This window comes from Takifugu flavidus, chromosome 1 (assembly GCF_003711565.1).
Source record: "Takifugu flavidus isolate HTHZ2018 chromosome 1, ASM371156v2, whole genome shotgun sequence".
Classification (NCBI taxonomy): Eukaryota; Metazoa; Chordata; class Actinopteri; order Tetraodontiformes; family Tetraodontidae; genus Takifugu; species Takifugu flavidus.
The window spans coordinates 28,121,508-28,138,047 of record NC_079520.1 but is presented as its reverse complement, the minus strand read 5'-3'; the positions used below and the strand labels follow the sequence as shown (position 1 = coordinate 28,138,047).

General features: G+C 56.0%; 2 protein-coding genes across 2 annotated transcripts in view; one reads left to right on the top strand and one right to left on the bottom strand.

Annotated features, from left to right (window-relative positions):
- Positions 1 to 351: 351 nt before the first annotated feature.
- On the bottom strand, positions 352 to 2,958 carry LOC130533160 (suppressor of cytokine signaling 3-like). Its single transcript, XM_057046369.1, has 3 exons — positions 2,391 to 2,958; positions 1,449 to 1,794; positions 352 to 1,372 (listed from the first exon to the last, which is right to left on the bottom strand). The coding sequence occupies exons 2-3, from the start codon at positions 1,575 to 1,577 to the stop codon at positions 812 to 814; spliced, it is 690 nt and encodes a 229-aa protein (XP_056902349.1). The 5' UTR covers positions 1,578 to 1,794; positions 2,391 to 2,958; the 3' UTR covers positions 352 to 811.
- An 862-nt stretch (positions 2,959 to 3,820) lies between these two features.
- Positions 3,821 to 16,540, top strand: part of LOC130533008 (CDP-diacylglycerol--glycerol-3-phosphate 3-phosphatidyltransferase, mitochondrial) — a 54,506-nt gene continuing 41,786 nt past the window's right edge. Inside the window, 8 exon segments of the mRNA XM_057046111.1 lie at positions 3,821 to 4,111; positions 5,810 to 6,020; positions 6,377 to 6,454; positions 11,507 to 11,606; positions 11,706 to 11,896; positions 12,134 to 12,198; positions 12,200 to 12,243; positions 12,246 to 12,308. Of these exon segments, the coding sequence (XP_056902091.1) occupies positions 3,996 to 4,111; positions 5,810 to 6,020; positions 6,377 to 6,454; positions 11,507 to 11,606; positions 11,706 to 11,896; positions 12,134 to 12,198; positions 12,200 to 12,243; positions 12,246 to 12,308 (868 nt within the window). The 5' untranslated portion in view covers positions 3,821 to 3,995.

Sequence of the window (16,540 nt, the reverse complement as noted above, 5' to 3'; positions counted from 1 at the left end):
AGGGGGGGGGAGGAGATGCTCCTAAAGGAGGAGGAGGAGGAGGGGGAGGAGATGCTCCCTAAAGCCTTCCTTTTTCTTCTGTACCTGTATGTGCAGCTTGTGCACGCGAGTGCCCCCCCTCCCCCTCCCCCTCCCCCTCCCCTCTGGGAGGCAACATTTGCGGGAAGCAGCGGTGGAAACGCATGAACACACACACACACACCCACACGCGCGCACACACACACACACACACACCCAGACACAAACACGCACACACGCGCACACACACGCAGACACAAACACACACACACACACACACACACACGCGCACACACACGCAGACACAAACACACACACACGCGCACACACACACACGCGCACACACACACAACACACACACACACAGACACAAACAAACAAACACTGCTCATCCTCCCTCTCTGGACTTTGCCTTTCCTGCCACCTCTGCGTGGTGGTGAGACTGAGGGCGGAGGTGAACCCTGGGGGGCCGGGGGGGGTGCGTCCCCACCACGGCCATCGTTAATATCTACTAGATTAATGTTCTACGAGGCTCTGCTCTGCGTCAGTCATAGGAACCTTTGACCTCTGACCTCACCCCCACTGGTCTCGTGGGCGGTTTCCGCTCGGCCAGGTAGACGAGGTAACGCTTTGACGATATATACATTTGTCAACGTTTAAAATGGCGAGATTAGCCGATTCTGATGAAAAACGCTCCTCAGATTAGCATAGCTAAGACTCTGATCCGGGACCCCCCCGGGACCCTTGTGTGCCATCTTCAAATCAAGTGGCGCTTGTCGTGGCGGCGCCACGGTCATATAGGAGCGTCGTACTCCTCCAGGTAGTCTTTGATGCTGCTCGGGAGCTGCTCGGACTGTTCCGGCCTCCCCAGGCCCCGATTGTTGAGGGTGGTCCTGCACAAATGCTGCAGGGACGACAGCGAAGTCAAAAGGGGGCGACGTAATTCCAAAGGGATCCTCTCTCCGCCGGTGTGGATCAAGTAAACGCTGCGCGCCTTCACCTCGGCCCCCCCGGGGTCGCCCCCGCAGGCGCCGGCGCCGCCCCGGCCTCCGGCCTCCGACCCTTTGCCCATGTAGTGCGCGATGAGTTTCAGCACGCAGTCAAACTGGGGGAGCTCGTGGGCGTTCTGAGGGTCCGGCTGCAGGAAGAACCCCCCCCCCTCGCTGTGGATGCGCAGGTTCTTGGTTCCTCGGGCCGTCTGCACCGACAGGGTAAAGAAGTGGTGATGGTCGGAGGAGTCGCGGATCAGGAAGGTACCGGGTGGTTCGGAGCGCAGCGTGGAGCTGGCCTCCCGGCCCCCCATGGCCCCCCAGTAAAAGCCACTCTCCTGGAGCTTCCGTAAGGCGCGCATCACCTGAAAAGACGCGCACAACGTGTTAGTACAGAACCAGAACCAGGGTTGGGATCTGGAGTCCTCGAGGGGAACTGACCTGCTGGTAATGCTCGTTGGAGCTAAACGGCTTGAAGTGATGCGGGGTGAAGTTTGACCCCTGAACCCTGGCGTCCGCTGACCTCACGCTGCTCATGGCGAGGGCTTTTGGTCCGTTGAAGGTTACCATGATGCCATGGCCCCCTGCCTCCGCCTGCTGGTGGAGAGGCAGGGGGCCCACAAGAGGAGGGTGGAGGTGGACAGGTGAGGGCGGGCTCGGAGCAGGGGGGGCGCCAGGCGGAGGGGCGTAGGCTGAGGGTGGCGGGGTCACACACCGGGTCCAGGGCCCCGGGGCAGAGGAGTCTGACGCATCCAGAGAGGGGCTGGGAGAGGGCACCTAAACACAGCTGGGGGGGGAAGGGACGGAGTACATATTAGGTCACCGAGCTTGGAATTATGCAAGAAAAGGATCCCTGGTCACGGACGCGAGTCCAGCCCCAGTTCTCCAGGCTGGTGCGCGGTCATGGCGCGAGTCACGGGCAGGCGGGGGGGCGCTCGGTTTGGGGGCCGCGGCTCGACGGCGGCGGGACCGCGGCCGCCTCCGCTCGCACCTCCCGCGACAAGGGGCCTCACGAACGGGGTCACGGAGAAAGAGCCCGGCGCGCTTTGCCCCCCCCCTCCTGCGTGAAATAATACCCCCCTCTCCCCTGCACGGGGAGCGACACAGAGGCACCATTCTCCGGTTTCAGAATGACCAGAAGGGGGTCCCGTCCCGCGCTGCTCGGAACCCCCGGAGGCTGCGGATTTACCGGCCAGTGCAGGACGGTTTGGAGCCGCTAGAGAAGCGCCGCTCCGGTCACTGACGCTCACACAGCGGCGAAAATGCGCCTCTCCCCAGCTCGGTGGCGCCCACCGGATCCCAGCCTGGATCTCCGCTTCCATTTCCACCCAAACATCAATTATCTCGGTCATTTGCAGCCGCAGCCGCTGCCTTTAAACTTACCTTGCGGATTTGTTGAGCCCGGCGCTGCAGCCGCTCGGACACAAAGGAGAGCCGATGCAAACTACCCGAGAGTAGTGCCAGAAAAATGATTAACTCAGGCATTAAAATCCGCAGTAAAGTATCCAGAAAGTGTGTGGGTTCCTTTCCTGGACGGAGGAATGCGTCAGCGGCGGTCCGAGCCGGAGAGGAGCCCAGCCGAGTGTGGAGGAAGGTTATTGGAGGTTGTTGCCAATGAGTAAAGCCGATGTTCGTAAGGCTCCGCCCCCCGCGCTCGGAGCGCCTTCCAGTAAACACACGCACGCCCCGCGCGAGCACGCGCGCCCGCGTGCTGAGACAGATAGTGCCCATAAATAATCGGCGTGACCTTTGCTGGGCGGCTTCCTGGTAGTCGCGGGTTCCATTCTTGAAAAGTTGAATCAAAGCGGAACGTACGGGACCAGATTGTGACGCAACAGCCTTTGATCCGCGGCTCAAACTCGCACATTTGCGCGTGTGCCGTCGGTTTCCTGTATTTTCGAGCAATGGGCATCTTGTGATTTATTGAAAGAGCGTTGCCTAATATATGTTTCCCGAACGGACTCTGCTGCTCCTGTAACACATCCAATTAACTAAAGCGCGGTGAATAAATAAAGCTCTACCTCCGGGGCCGCTCGCGCCCCGGGAACCACATGTGCAGCTCATTATTTTTCTTTTAGCATCATTTAGAAAGTGGCGTGATTAACTTTGACCGTGCGGGAGCAGGGCAACGTCCGAGGATGATTCCTCGTGTGTGTCAGTAAATCGGGAAGCGTCGGGATTACTGTAAGTGCTCTTGAGCAACCCGCTGCCGTCGAGGGCGAATGCAAATAAAAATCTAATTCCTGCCTTTAAAATGGGCCGCGGAGCCCGGGGTGAGGATATTTACAGAACGTCTGCTGATGGAATTATTAATTATCACCCTAATTATCGTCACGTGACATTGTTGATTATTCATGAGACATTTGATAAAACCCACATGAGACGTTGAGGCAAAACTATTACACTATAACACACAATAAAACCTTATCTTATTTAGGGCGATGCCTGATAAAGGTCTTATCAAAGATAACAAGTTATGTTATTATTTACTTACAATAACCATTCATGAGAGGACTAAAAAGCTCGTTGTCATGTTGCGTCGAGCACTTTAAGGAAGTTTTAACGAGGCGAAGACTATAAAAATAAGTTACCTGGAACAAACACGCCTCTAGTTGTGACAAACACAATAACACAGGCGGCCGCGCCTCCATCATTTGGTTCAGTGTGAGGAGCAAAGATCATTTCCCTGAAATCGGTGTGGAGGGACGAACACGCACCCAGCGTGCGTGGCCTGGTCCACGGAGGGTGCTGTTCGCGGCGCGGCCGCTAGAGGGCGCACAACACCCCAACCGCCACTCGAACAGCCACAAACGGAGAATCGGTTAAATAAGTTATTAACCGAGCGAATACGCGTTTAATGCCCTCGTTTCTAATAGTAGTGAATCAGTGAATTGTGAATAATATCAGTGACCTCGTGACGACCGCGAGTGTCCGTGTTAGGATCACCTTTGTCAATAAAGTTTTTTTCCCAGTCCGGCCGGTGCAGCAATGGCGGCGTCCATGTCGTGGAGGAGGCTGCTGTCCTCCGTCTACACACCGGCCATAAACGGCGTCTGTAGCCGAATAACTGACCGGCTCTTCCGTGCGCGGGACAGAAGAAGGGGGTAAGAACGACGCCTGTCTCCAGGTGGCGATTAAAGGCTGTTCTTCTGTCGGCAGGACGGTGTTATTGCCGGCGGACACGCGCGGGCTAAGCTAGCTTCTTCACTATTTACCTGTCTGCTCACGAGCTGCTGTTTGTCACCTCCTTTGTCGCGACTTCATTTAAAACTGTTGTAAAACGGGTTTAGCGAGCAGATAATTACCCCGATTTGAGCTCAACGCGCCGGGGGCAAAGGTTACAGGGAGGGCGCAGGGTTTGGAGGCAAATCATGACAGAAGGACCTGTTGATCAGGTCATAATAGCGGGGTAATAAATCAGCTAATAACACATGGTGGCTGAGGTGGTGGTGGTGGTGGTGGTGGTGGGGGGGGGTTCTGGGATCAGAGGACTTCCATGGTTGTGGTCAACCTGGGTTTCAGTGGGACAGATGTGCACAGCTGGATCGGAGCTCTGATACCTGCTCCTGCCTCCAACAGCCGTGGGAAGAACGTTACTCTTTAGTCAAGCTCTGACATCCCAGAATGACTAGACTGTTTAAATGTGCAATAAACAGCTGTTGGTGCAGATGTGACGGGGGGTTATCGTTCATCTGCTCATTAAATGAGAGTGTTTGGAGCTCCGACCTGCAGCCACGAACGTTCCGAGTCCGAGTTGAGGGAGAAACATTCCCAGAATTCCCAGAATTCCCAGCCTCGTGCTCCTGGTCAGGAGGGCTGTGGAGCAGTCACATGATTAAATAAACTGCACATGCTTGAGAGAGCCTTGCATTATTAAATTAGCCTCTAACCTTATTAAATGTGAGTTATTAATTGGACGCAGTCATTAAATCTCCTCGCTACATCACTCTGCTGAATTATTTATTTAAAAGGCAACATGTTGCACCGCTGCTACTGAAGGATTAACACACATAATCAGGAGCCTGTGGGCCAGTGTGGTGTGGTGTGGTGTGTGTGTGTGTGTGTGTGTGTGTGTGTGTGTGTGTGTGTGTGTGTGCGTGCGTGCGTGCGTGCGTGCGTGCGTGCGTTTCTTAAACCTGAGGTTACGCGTGGCGTAAACGTGCTAGTTTGTGTAGCGTAAACGTGCTAGTTTGTGTAGCGTAAACGTGCTAGTGTGTGTAGCGTAAACGTGCTAGTGTGTGTATCGTAAACGTGCTAGTTTGTGTAGCGTAAACGTGCTAGTGTGTGTAGCGTAAACGTGCTAGTGTGTGTAGCGTAAACGTGCTAGTTTGTGTGGCGTAAACGTGCTAGTTTGTGTGGCGTAAACGTGCTAGTTTGTGTGGCGTAACGTGCTAGTTTGTGTTGCGTAAACGTGCTAGTTTGTGTGACGTAAACGTGCTAGTTTGTGTGGCGTAAACGTGCTAGTTTGTGTAGCGTAAACGTGCTAGTGTGTGTAGCGTAAACGTGCTAGTTTGTGTAGCGTAAACGTGCTAGTTTGTGTAGCGTAAACGTGCTAGTGTGTGTATCGTAAACGTGCTAGTTTGTGTAGCGTAAACGTGCTAGTGTGTGTAGCGTAAACGTGCTAGTTTGTGTGGCGTAAACGTGCTAGTTTGTGTGGCGTAAACGTGCTATTTTGTGTAGCGTAAACGTGCTAGTGTGCGTAGTGTAAACGTGCTAGTGTGTGTAGCGTAAACGTGCTAGTTTATTGTGAGCTAAAGCCATAAAATAAAGGTTTTAATAAGCAGTTGTTCGTCTTCCTTCAGGACCTCGGTGCTGCTCCTTGCTCCTCTGCTGGCCGAAACGGTCCCGGTTCCCCGTGCCGCCTCCAGGCCCCCCGGGTCAGCCGGAGCTCAGGGCACGGATGGGCTCTGCACCCACTTCGGATGGATGGCAGAACACGCGCCCGTCTTCAGGGTACCGGGCTCCCGCATCCAGGTCCTCAGCTCCCCTGAGCAGTTCTACCAGGCCATGAAGGTGAGTGTTGTTCCCAGACACGTTCCCAGACGGTTCCGGAGTTCCGGGTCAGATTCCTCTCTTTGTTTCCACCTGTCAACAAATTCCTCTGCGATATTTTTCCGTTACGGACCAACAAAGCCTCTTTGTGTCTGTGTCTTGGACGGCGTTCCTGCTCTTCCCGGTCGCTCACCTGTCACGCCAGACGACACAAACAGGTTCCTGCTGAACTGGGTCGGGAACAGGAACCGTTCCTCGCCCGTTGGGCCGCTCACACACACACACACACACACACACACACGCACACACACACACACACACACACACACACACACCACACACACACACCCTTAACACTTGCTGCTCTCTCTCTCCAGACCCGGATCACGACGGCGAAGCGGCGTGTGGTGATGGCGTCCTTGTACCTGGGGACGGGTCAGCTGGAGCAGGACCTGGTGAGTGAGGAACGGTACCACCGGGTCTGGGGCGGCAGGTGAACAGGTGAACCGGTGAACAGGTGCTGCAGCACCACGGTGGAAACCAACCAGGTTTTGGCCCATGGGAACAAAAGCTGCCTGCACAACACAAAAGGAATGGTTGGGTTAGGACCTGAGCAGAACCTGAGCAGGACCTGAACAGGACCTGAGCAGGACCTGAGCAGAACCTGAACAGAACCTGAGCAGAACCTGAACAGGACCTGAGCAGGACCTGAGCAGGACCTGAACAGGACCTGAACAGGACCTGAACAGGACCTGAGCAGAACCAGGCTGGAATCTTTCCTGCCACCACCCAGCCTGACTCAAGCCTCTGGACCACATGTTCTCCCCCTGGAGAGCATCTGGACCTTCAGCTGGCTGCCAGAGCCGGAAACCTCACAGGATCATGGTGCTCCCTGAACCTGGTCTGAGGGCCTGAACCAGGTCTGAACCTGGTCTGAGGGCCTGAGCCTGGTCTGAGCCTGGTCTGAGGGCCTGAACCAGGTCTGAGCCTGGTCTGAACCTGGTCTGAACCTGGTCTGAGCCTGGTTTGAGCCCGGTCTGAACCTGGTCTGAACCTGGTCTGAGCCTGGTCTGAACCTGGTCTGAGCCTGGTCTGAGCCTGGTCTAAACCTGGTCTGAACCTGGTCTGAGCCTGGTCTAAACCTGGTCTGAGCCTGGTCTGAGCATGGTCTGAGCCCGGTCTGAACCTGGTCTGAGCCTGGTCTGACCTGGTCTGAACCTGGTCTGAGCCCGGTCTGAACCTGGTCTGAACCTGGTCTGAGCCTGATCGAAACCTGGTCTGAGCCTGGTCTAAACCTGGTCTGAGCCTGGTCTAAACCTGGTCTGAGCCTGGTCTGAGCCTGGTCAGAGCCTGGTCTGAACTTGGTCTGAACGTGGTCTGAGCCTGGTCTGAACGTGGTCTGAACGTGGTCTGAGCCTGGTCTGAGCCTGGTCTGAGCCTGGTCTTAACCTGGTCTGAACCTGGTCTGAGCCTGGTCTGAGCCTGGTCTGTGCCTGGTCTGAGCCTGGTCTGAGCCTGGTCTGAGCCTGGTCTGAACCTGGTCTGAGCCCGGTCTGAACCTGGTCTGAACCTGGTCTGAGCCTGGTCTGAGCCTGGTCTGAACCTGGTCTGAGCCCGGTCTGAACCTGGTCTGAACCTGGTCTGAACCTGGTCTGAGCCTGGTCTGAGCCTGGTCTAAACCTGGTCTGAACCTGGTCTGAGCCTGGTCTTAGCCTGGTCTTAGCCTGGTCTGAACCTGGTCTGAGAGCATGAACCTGGTCTGAGCCTGGTCTGAACCTGGTCTGAACCTGGTCTGAGCCTGGTCTGAGCCTGGTCTGAGCCTGGTCTGAGGGCCTGAACCTGCTCTGAGGGTCTGAACCTGGTCTGTGCCTGGTCTGAGCCTGGTCTGAGCCTGGTCTGAGGGCCTGAACCTGCTCTGAGGGTCTGAGCCTGGTCTGAGTCTGGTCTGAGGGCCTGAACCTGGTCTGAAGGCCTGAGCCTGGTCTGAGGGCCTGAACCTGGTCTGAGCCTGGTCTGAACCTGGTCTGAGCCTGGTCTGAACCTGGTCTGAGGGCCCGAATCAGGTGGTCTGAACCTGGTCTGAGCCTGGTCTGAACCTGGTCTGAGGGCCCGAATCAGGTGGTCTGAGCCCGGTCTGAACTTGGTCTGAGCCCGGTCTGAACCCGGTCTGAGCCTGGTCTGAGCCTGGTCTGAACCTGGTCTGGACCTGGTCTAAGCCTGGTCTGAGCCTGGTCTGAACCTGGTCTGAACCTGGTCTGAACCTGGTCTGAGCCTGGTCTGAACCTGGTCTGGACACAATACCAGTAAACAGGAAGTCTGATGACTAACGATGAGGATTTATTGAAGGGAAGAAAAAACCCACATTATTGGGGCTCCTCTCAGGTCCTGGAATTCTCTGCCCCCCCCATGATTGTGTCCCCCCCATGATTGTGCCCCCCATGATTGTGTCCCCTCCATGACTGTGTCTTGTCCCTCATGATTGTGTCTCTGTCTGCCCCCCATGATTGTGTCCCCCCCATGATTGTGCCCCCCATGATTGTGTCCCCTCCATGGTTTGTGTCCTCTGCCCCCCCATAATGGTGCCCCCCCATGATTGGTGTCCCCCTCATGATTGTGTCCCCCATGATTGTGCCCCCCCATGATTCTGTCCCTCCCATGATTTTGTCCCTCCTGTGATTGTGTCCCCCTATGATTGTGTCTCTGCCCCCATGATTGTGTCCCCCATGATTGTGCCCCCCCCTTATTGTGTGTCTGCCCCCCATGATTATGTCCCTCCCATGATTTTGTCCCCCCATGATTGTGTCTCTGCCCCCATGATTGTGCCCCCCCATGATTGTGTCCCCTCCATGACTGTGTCTCTGTTCCCTCATGATTGTGTCTCTGCCCCCCCATGATTGTGTCCCCCCCATGATTGTGTCCCCTCCATGACTGTGTCTCGGTCCCTCATGATTGTGTCTCTGCCCCCCCATGATTGTGTCCCCCATGATTTTGTCCCCCCATGATTGTGTCTCTGCCCCCATGATTGTGTCCCCCATGATTGTGCCCCCCCCATTATTGTGTGTCTGCCCCCCATGATTATGTCCCTCCCATGATTTTGTCCCCCCATGATTGTGTCTCTGCCCTGCCCATGATTGTGTCCCCCATGATTTTGTCCCCCCATGATTGTGTCTCTCTGCCCTGATGTGTCCCCCCATGATTGTGTCCCCTAATGATTGTGTCCCCTAATGATTGTGTCCCCCCATGATTGTGTCCCCCCCATGATTGTGTCCCCCCCTTTGATTGTGAATTGCATGGAAGAAGCTCTTCAACGCTCCCAGGACAACCAGCTCCACCCCCAGCTGAAGGTCTCCGATTGTGCCCCCCCCATGATTTTGTCCCCCCATGGTTGTCCCCCCCCCCCAATTGTGTCCCCCTATGATTGTGGCCCCCCCAATTATTGTGTCCTCTGCCCCCCCCCATGATTGTGTCCCCCCATGATTGTGCCCCCCATGATTGTGTCCCTCCCATGATTTTGCCCCCCCATGATTGTGTCCCCCCCCCATGATTGTGTCCCCCCCTTTGATTGTGAATTGCATGGAAGACTTCTTCAACGCTCCCAGGACAACCAGCTCCACCCCCAGCTGAAGGTCTCCGATTGTGCCCCCCCCATGATTTTGTCCCCCCATGATTGTGCCCCCCTTGATTGTGTCTCTGCCCCCCAAATGATGTGTGTCCCCCTCCCTCATGATTGTGTCCCCCATGATTTTGTCCCCCCATGATTTTGTCCCCTCATTATTGTTGTGGTCCCCCTTGATTGTGTCTCTGCCCCCCAAATGATTGTGCCCCCCCCATGATTCTGTCCCTCCCATGTGTTTGCCCCCCCCCTGTGATTGTGTCTCTGTCCCCCACCAGGATTGTGTCTCTGCCCCCCAAAATTGTGTCTTTGCCCCCATGATTATGCCCCCCCATGATGATGTCCCTCCATGATTTTGTCCCTCCATGATTGTGTCTCTGCCCCCCAATATTGTGCCCCCCATGATTGTGCCCCCCCATGATTGTGTCCCTCCATGATTGTGTCCCCCCCATGATTGTGTCCCCCCTGTGATTGTGTCTCTGCCCCCCCATGATGATGTCCCTCCATGATTTTGTCCCTCCATGATTGTGTCTCTGCCCCCCATGATTGTGTCCCCCCATGATTGTGCCCCCCCCATGATTATGCCCCCCCATGATGATGTCCCTCCCATGATTTTGTCCCTCCATGATTGTGTCTCTGCCCCCCATGATTGTTCCCCCCATGATTGTGCCCCCCCCATGATTATGCCCACCCATGATTGTGCCCCCCATGATTGTGCCCCCCCATGATGATGTCCCTCCCATGATTTTGTCCCCCCATGATTGTGCCCCCCCATGATTGTGTCCCTCCCATGATTTTGTCCCCCCCTGTGATTTTGTCTCTGCCCCCCCTTGATTGTGTCTCTGCCCCCCGATGATTGTGCCCCTCCATCATTGTGTCCCTCTCATGATTGTGTCCCCCATGATTGTGCCCCCCCATGATTGTGTCCCCCATGATTGTGCCCCCCCATGATTCTGTCCCTCCCATGATTTTGTCTCTGCCCCCCATGATTGTGTCTCTGCCCCCCAAATGATTGTGCCCCCCCCATGATTCTGTCCCTCCCATGTGTTTGCCCCCCCCCTGTGATTGTGTCTCTGTCCCCCACCAGGATTGTGTCTCTGCCCCCCAAAATTGTGTCCCTCCATGATTGTGTCCCCCCCATGATTGTGTCCCCCCTGTGATTGTGTCTCTGCCCCCCCATGATTATGCCCCCCCATGATGATGTCCCTCCATGATTTTGTCCCTCCATGATTGTGTCTCTGCCCCCCAATATTGTGCCCCCCATGATTGTGCCTCCCATGATGATGTCCCTCCCATAATTGTGCCCCCCCATGATTGTGTCCCTCCATGATTGTGTCCCCCCCCATGATTGTGTCCCCCCTGTGATTGTGTCTCTGCCCCCCCATGATGATGTCCCTCCCATGATTTTGTCCCTCCATGATTGTGTCTCTGCCCCCCATGATTGTGTCCCCCCATGATTGTGCCCCCCCCATGATTGTGCCCCCCCCATGATGATGTCCCCCCATGATTGTGCCCCCCCATGATTCTGTCCCTCCCATGATTTTGTCCCCCCCTGTGATTTTGTCTCTGCCCCCCCTTGATTTTGTCTCTGCCCCCCCTTGATTGTGTCTCTGACCCCCATGATTGTGTCTCTGCCCCCCATGATTGTGCCCCCCCCATGATTGTGCCCCCCCCATGATTGTGTCCCTCCATGATTGTGTCCCCCAATATTGTGCCCCCCCATAATTGTTCCCCCCCACGATTGTGCCCCTCCATCATTGTGTCCCCCATGATTGTGTCCCCCCCATGACTGTGTCTCTGCTCCCCCTTGATTGTGTCTCTACCCCCCCATGATTGTGTCCCCCCCATGATTGTGTCTCTGCCCCCCCTTGACTGTGTCTCTGCCCCCCCACAGGTGAATTGCATGGAAGAGGCTCTTCAACGCTCCCAGGACAACCAGCACCCCCCCCAGCTGAAGGTCTCCGTCCTGCTGGACTACACCCGCGGCTCACGAGGTTGCTGCTGTGTCCCTGAGTTGTGTCCCCCCCCCCCCCCGTCCGTGCCCCCCCCCCCTGTCCGTGCCCCCCCCTGACCCATGCTCCCCTGTGTTCCAGGAGCCACCAACTCCAGGACCATGCTGCTGCCCCTGCTGCAGCGCTTCCCCCCCCAGGTGCGGGTGTCCCTGTACCACACGCCGGACCTGCGGGGGCTCCTGCGCCGGCTGGTGCCCCAGCGCTTCAACGAGACCATCGGCGTCCAGCACATCAAGGTCTACCTGTTCGACGACAGCGTCATCATCAGCGGTGTGTGCTCACCTGTGGCTCCGCCCACCTGTGGCTCCGCCTCCCTCTCAAAGCTCCCTTTGTTCCTTTGGTCTTGGCCACCAACACAAAGGCCCAGTTGTTGAGATCAAAGTGGGCGTTGCGGCGCCAGCAGGTGTTACAGGTGCTAATGCTGTGTTTCTGCCCCTTCTGCCCCCTCTGCCCCCTCTTCCCCCCTCTGCCCCCTCCTGCCCCTCTGTCCCCCCTCCCTGCCCCGGCAGCGCCACCTGAGCGACTCGTACTTCACCAACAGGCAGGACCGCTACGTCTGCTGGAGGACTGCCCCTGCTGGCCGACTTCTTCTCTGAGCTTGTGGACGCCGTCGGGGACGTGTCCTCCAGCTGCAGCCCGACGACTCTGTGGCCGTGCACGAGGGCATGTGCACCCCCTATAAAGGTGTGTGTGTGTGTGGGGGGGGTGGGTGTGTGTGTGGTGTGGTGGGGGGGGGGTCCTGACAGTAACATGGCAACATGCAGCCAACCACAAACAGCTCTCTTCATCATTTTCAGAGAACTCATGCACACTCACACACACACACACACACACCACACTCGAACACTCGCACACACACACACCGGGTCACACACACACACACAACACACTCTCACACACACACACACACGACACTCTCACACACACACACACACATCTCTCACACACACACACACTCTCACACACTACACACCACACACCACACTCTCACACACACACACACACTCTCAACAACACACACACACGCACACAACACACACACCACTCCCCGGACTGTAATGGAACACACCACTGCCAGGATGCCAGTTGGAGAGGTGAAGAAATAACGTCTGCAGGAATCAATTAACAAACAACACCGGCAATAGAGTTTTGTGTCAACAGTGTTGCTGGAAGATGATAAGGAGTAACTACACACACACACAACAACACACCCAGCACTCAACCACATGTCATTCCTTCCAAACAGTAGAAGCAAAGTTCACCTGTCGGTTGTGGGTCTGTTACACATTTCCTGAAAGCGTTGCTGTTCCGTCACGACCAGCTGACTGAACGGTCACCCTCACACTGGCTGTGGTCCCTCCACTGGTCGTGTTCACACCGTTGTCACCTCCATAAACCTCCTGTCCCCACACTCTGGAAACGCTGGTGACGTCGTCGTCGTCATGGTGACGGGCTCGAATAACAAACCCCTCCATCTCAGGCCCTCCTGCTGCTCCCCCCCCCTTCATGTTCCTCAGATGCTCTCAGAGCTCAGAACATTCCGACCCAGAGTTCGGGCCGACCCGGGTCGGCTGTGCCCACTTACCGTCTGCTCTCTGGGAACAGGCGACCGGCAGCAGTTTCTCGTGGCGGCGCGGAGGCGGATCATGGAGGTGCTGGACGGCGCCCGCGCAGGCAGCGGGACGGCGAGGGGGAGGAGCTGAGCGAAGGTGAGGAGGACACCTGGGTCTTTCCTCTGGTTCAGATGAAGCCTCTGGGGATCCAGGTGGACGAGGAGGTCACACAGGTGAGTCAGAGCAGAACCGGCTCGTTAAAATCATCATTACTCAGCAAAAAAGCCGCTCACGCACGTTTGTCTTGGCTCCACCCCCTCGCAGTGCTTGCTGACTGACGCCGGGCCAGACTCCACCCTCTTTCTAACCTCGGGTTACTTCAACCTGACCCGGGCCTACATGCAGCTCGTCCTCGGCGCCGGAGCGAACTACCGCATCCTCACGGCGTCTCCCGAGGTCAACGGGTTCTTCGGCGCCAAGGGCGTCGCCGGGGCGATCCCCGCTGCTTATATCCACATCGCCAGGCAGTTCTATCAGCAGGTGTGCCGGCTGGGCCAGCAGGAGCGGGTCCCCTGCACGAGTACCACAGGGCCCGCTGGACCTTCCACGCCAAAGGTCAGGTGACAGGAAGTAGCGCCCGAAAAGAACGCTTCTTTGATTCCTTTTAGATGTGTTTGATGCCGAGTCGGCAGATTAAGAAGGTCAGATTCCCCTAAACGGGCCGCCTGGCTCCGCCCCTCTGCTCCAGGTCTGTGGTACTACCTGGGGGGGCGGGACCGGCCCTGCCTCACGCTCATTGGCTCGCCGAACTTCGGCCACCGCTCGGTTCACCGCGACCTGGAGGCCCAGATCGCCATGGTGACGCAGAACCAGGAGCTGCAGGGAGCGCAGCTGGTGGAGTGTGCGTGTGTGTGAGTGTGTGTGCGTGTGAGTGTGTGTGTGAGTGCGTGTGTGTGTGTGCGTGAGTGTGTAGTGTGTGTGTGTGTGTGTGTGTGTGTGAGTGTGTGTGTGAGTGCGTGTGAGTGCGTGGTGTGTGTGTGTGAGTGTGGTGCGTGCGTGAGTGTGTGCGTGTGAGTGTGTGTGAGTGTGTGCGTGCGTGCGTGAGTGTGTGTGTGTGTGCGTGGTGCGTGCGTGTGAGTGTGTGTGTGAGTGTGTGTGTGTGTGCGTGCTGTGTGTGTGTGAGGTGTGAGTGTGTGCGTGTGCGTGCGTGCGTGTGTGTGTGTGTGTGTGCATGTGACTGACACGTGCGCTCCCCCCCCTCAGGAGCAGCAGAGGCTGTACCGCCGCTCCACCGAGGTCTCCAGCGCCACCTTCGAGCAGCCCGACCGCCACGTGCAGCTGTGGGTCAAACTGGTCACTCCGTTCATCAAGAACTTCTTCTGAGGTACAGACACACCTGGTGGGAGTGTTGCTGCTCTGGGTTCTGGTTCTGGGTTCTGGTTCTGGGGGGGGGGGGGGGGGGACACGTCCTGCTGAGTCGGCGACCTTCTGAGGGCGCTGGAGCCTCCAACGGTGGCGAGAGCTGATGTTCAGCTTCAGTTCACCGAGGAAGAAAAGACGTCTGAGACCTCCTCTCCTCTCCTCCCCCCCCACCCCCCTCCTGCCCCCCCCCCCCTCCTGTGCCCCCCTCCCCTCCTCTGCCCCCCCCTCCTGTGCCCCCCCTCCCCCTCCTGCCCCCCCCCTCTCTCTGCCCCCCTCAGGAGGAAGTGTCAGGAGCAGCCCAGTGACAGTAAATGGGTGGTGTCTGTCCGTCCGTCTGTCTTATCAGCACCTGGACAGAGTCGAGTAATCTGCTGCCAACAGTCGTAAATAGACTCTGAGCCCTCGACTGTTGTTGGGAGGAAGCAAAAGCGTCTGTTTCTGATTATTATGGGATGCCTCCGTAAAACCGTTTACCCTAAATCAAACCAATTCTGGGTGTGAAGGTTGAAGGTTCACCATAACGCTGGTGTCAGATTCATAAAGACACATTTTAAACGCCACATTACAACGTGCTAATCGCTTTTCACTTTGATAAACACAAACGGACAAATTAGAGATTGAAGTTTTTGGGTTTGGAAGAAAAAAGGTAAAATGAGGGGAGTTTTATTCCCTAAAACTCAAACTTTAGAGAGCAGGAGCTGCGCGTGAATGCAAAATATACCCGCATCAGCACTTTTAAAGCTTCTAATCACTATAAATGTTTGTGGTTTTATGGCCCATTTGTGTTGTTATTGCTTATCAGTGGCGGAAAAACAGGTTTGAGGCTTCCCAAAATAACTTGGAAGGACTGAAAGTATGTGAAGGTGCGCAGCAGCACCGGAGGGAAGAGCAGGTGCCGCTCAGCGCTGCCCCCTCCTGCCCCCTAGCGGCCGCGTTGGGCTCGACACCTAAACGGCCCCGACAGTTTCTGCTTTTGCACCTTCAGAGTTCAACATGTTAATAATCCAAATGTAGGAAATGACCAACTTTGGGATTCGTGGATGCTGGATGAAAAGAGTGAACAAATATGTTTTTGCCTTTCACTCAGAACCGTTTCCTCACTTTCTGACCCTGGAGGTCGCCGCCATGATCCGTGCACGAGTCTTCACAAGTCTTCACGAGTCCCGGCGGCTGTTCGATCCGGCGCAGGAAGCGACTCAGACATTCAGAGACATCACGACAACGGTCCAAAGTCACTAAGGCGCGGCGAGGCAGCGGCGCCGACAGCTGAGGCGGATGTGCTGAAGGGTTGGAACCCCTGAGGGTTGTGAGGAGCTCTGAACGAGCTCAACGCTCTTCCTGCTCAGCTGCAGCACCTGCACAGTTTTATTCATTATCTTTGTAAATTAAAGGAGTGGCGTGTTTTTAAAAACTGCATGACCTCTTCTTTTATATCGGCACGGGTTCCACATTACAGGGGATCCACCCAGGATCTGGATCCACCCAGGATCTGGATCCACTTAAATCAATAGATGACTTTTAAAAAGAAACCAAATAAAAAAAAGAGGTGACGCACACGAATGTTTGTTTCCACAAATAGCTCAAACGGTTCCAGGAAACTCAGCCGAGCTGCTGGAAAGACGAGAGTTTGATTCTCGAGGCGTGAACTCAGGTAGGAGCGGAGGGTAACAGCTCAGTTATTACAGCTGCCTCGTTACCGTGGAAACGAATCCACAATATACGTTAAAGACTGAGTCCAGACTGGCCCTGAGCCCTAAGATGAAGGAAACGGTTCATATTTAAATCTGTTCCAGGAAACAACTTTGTTGCTTCTAATCTGATTTGAGCCTCGACGGTGTGATCGGAACATCTGGACGAGCCGGTTTAAACGCCTGAATATCGTCACCGTCGTCATTAACGCCTCATTTAGGATGTAATGAGTGCGGCACAAATGGGAAAAAC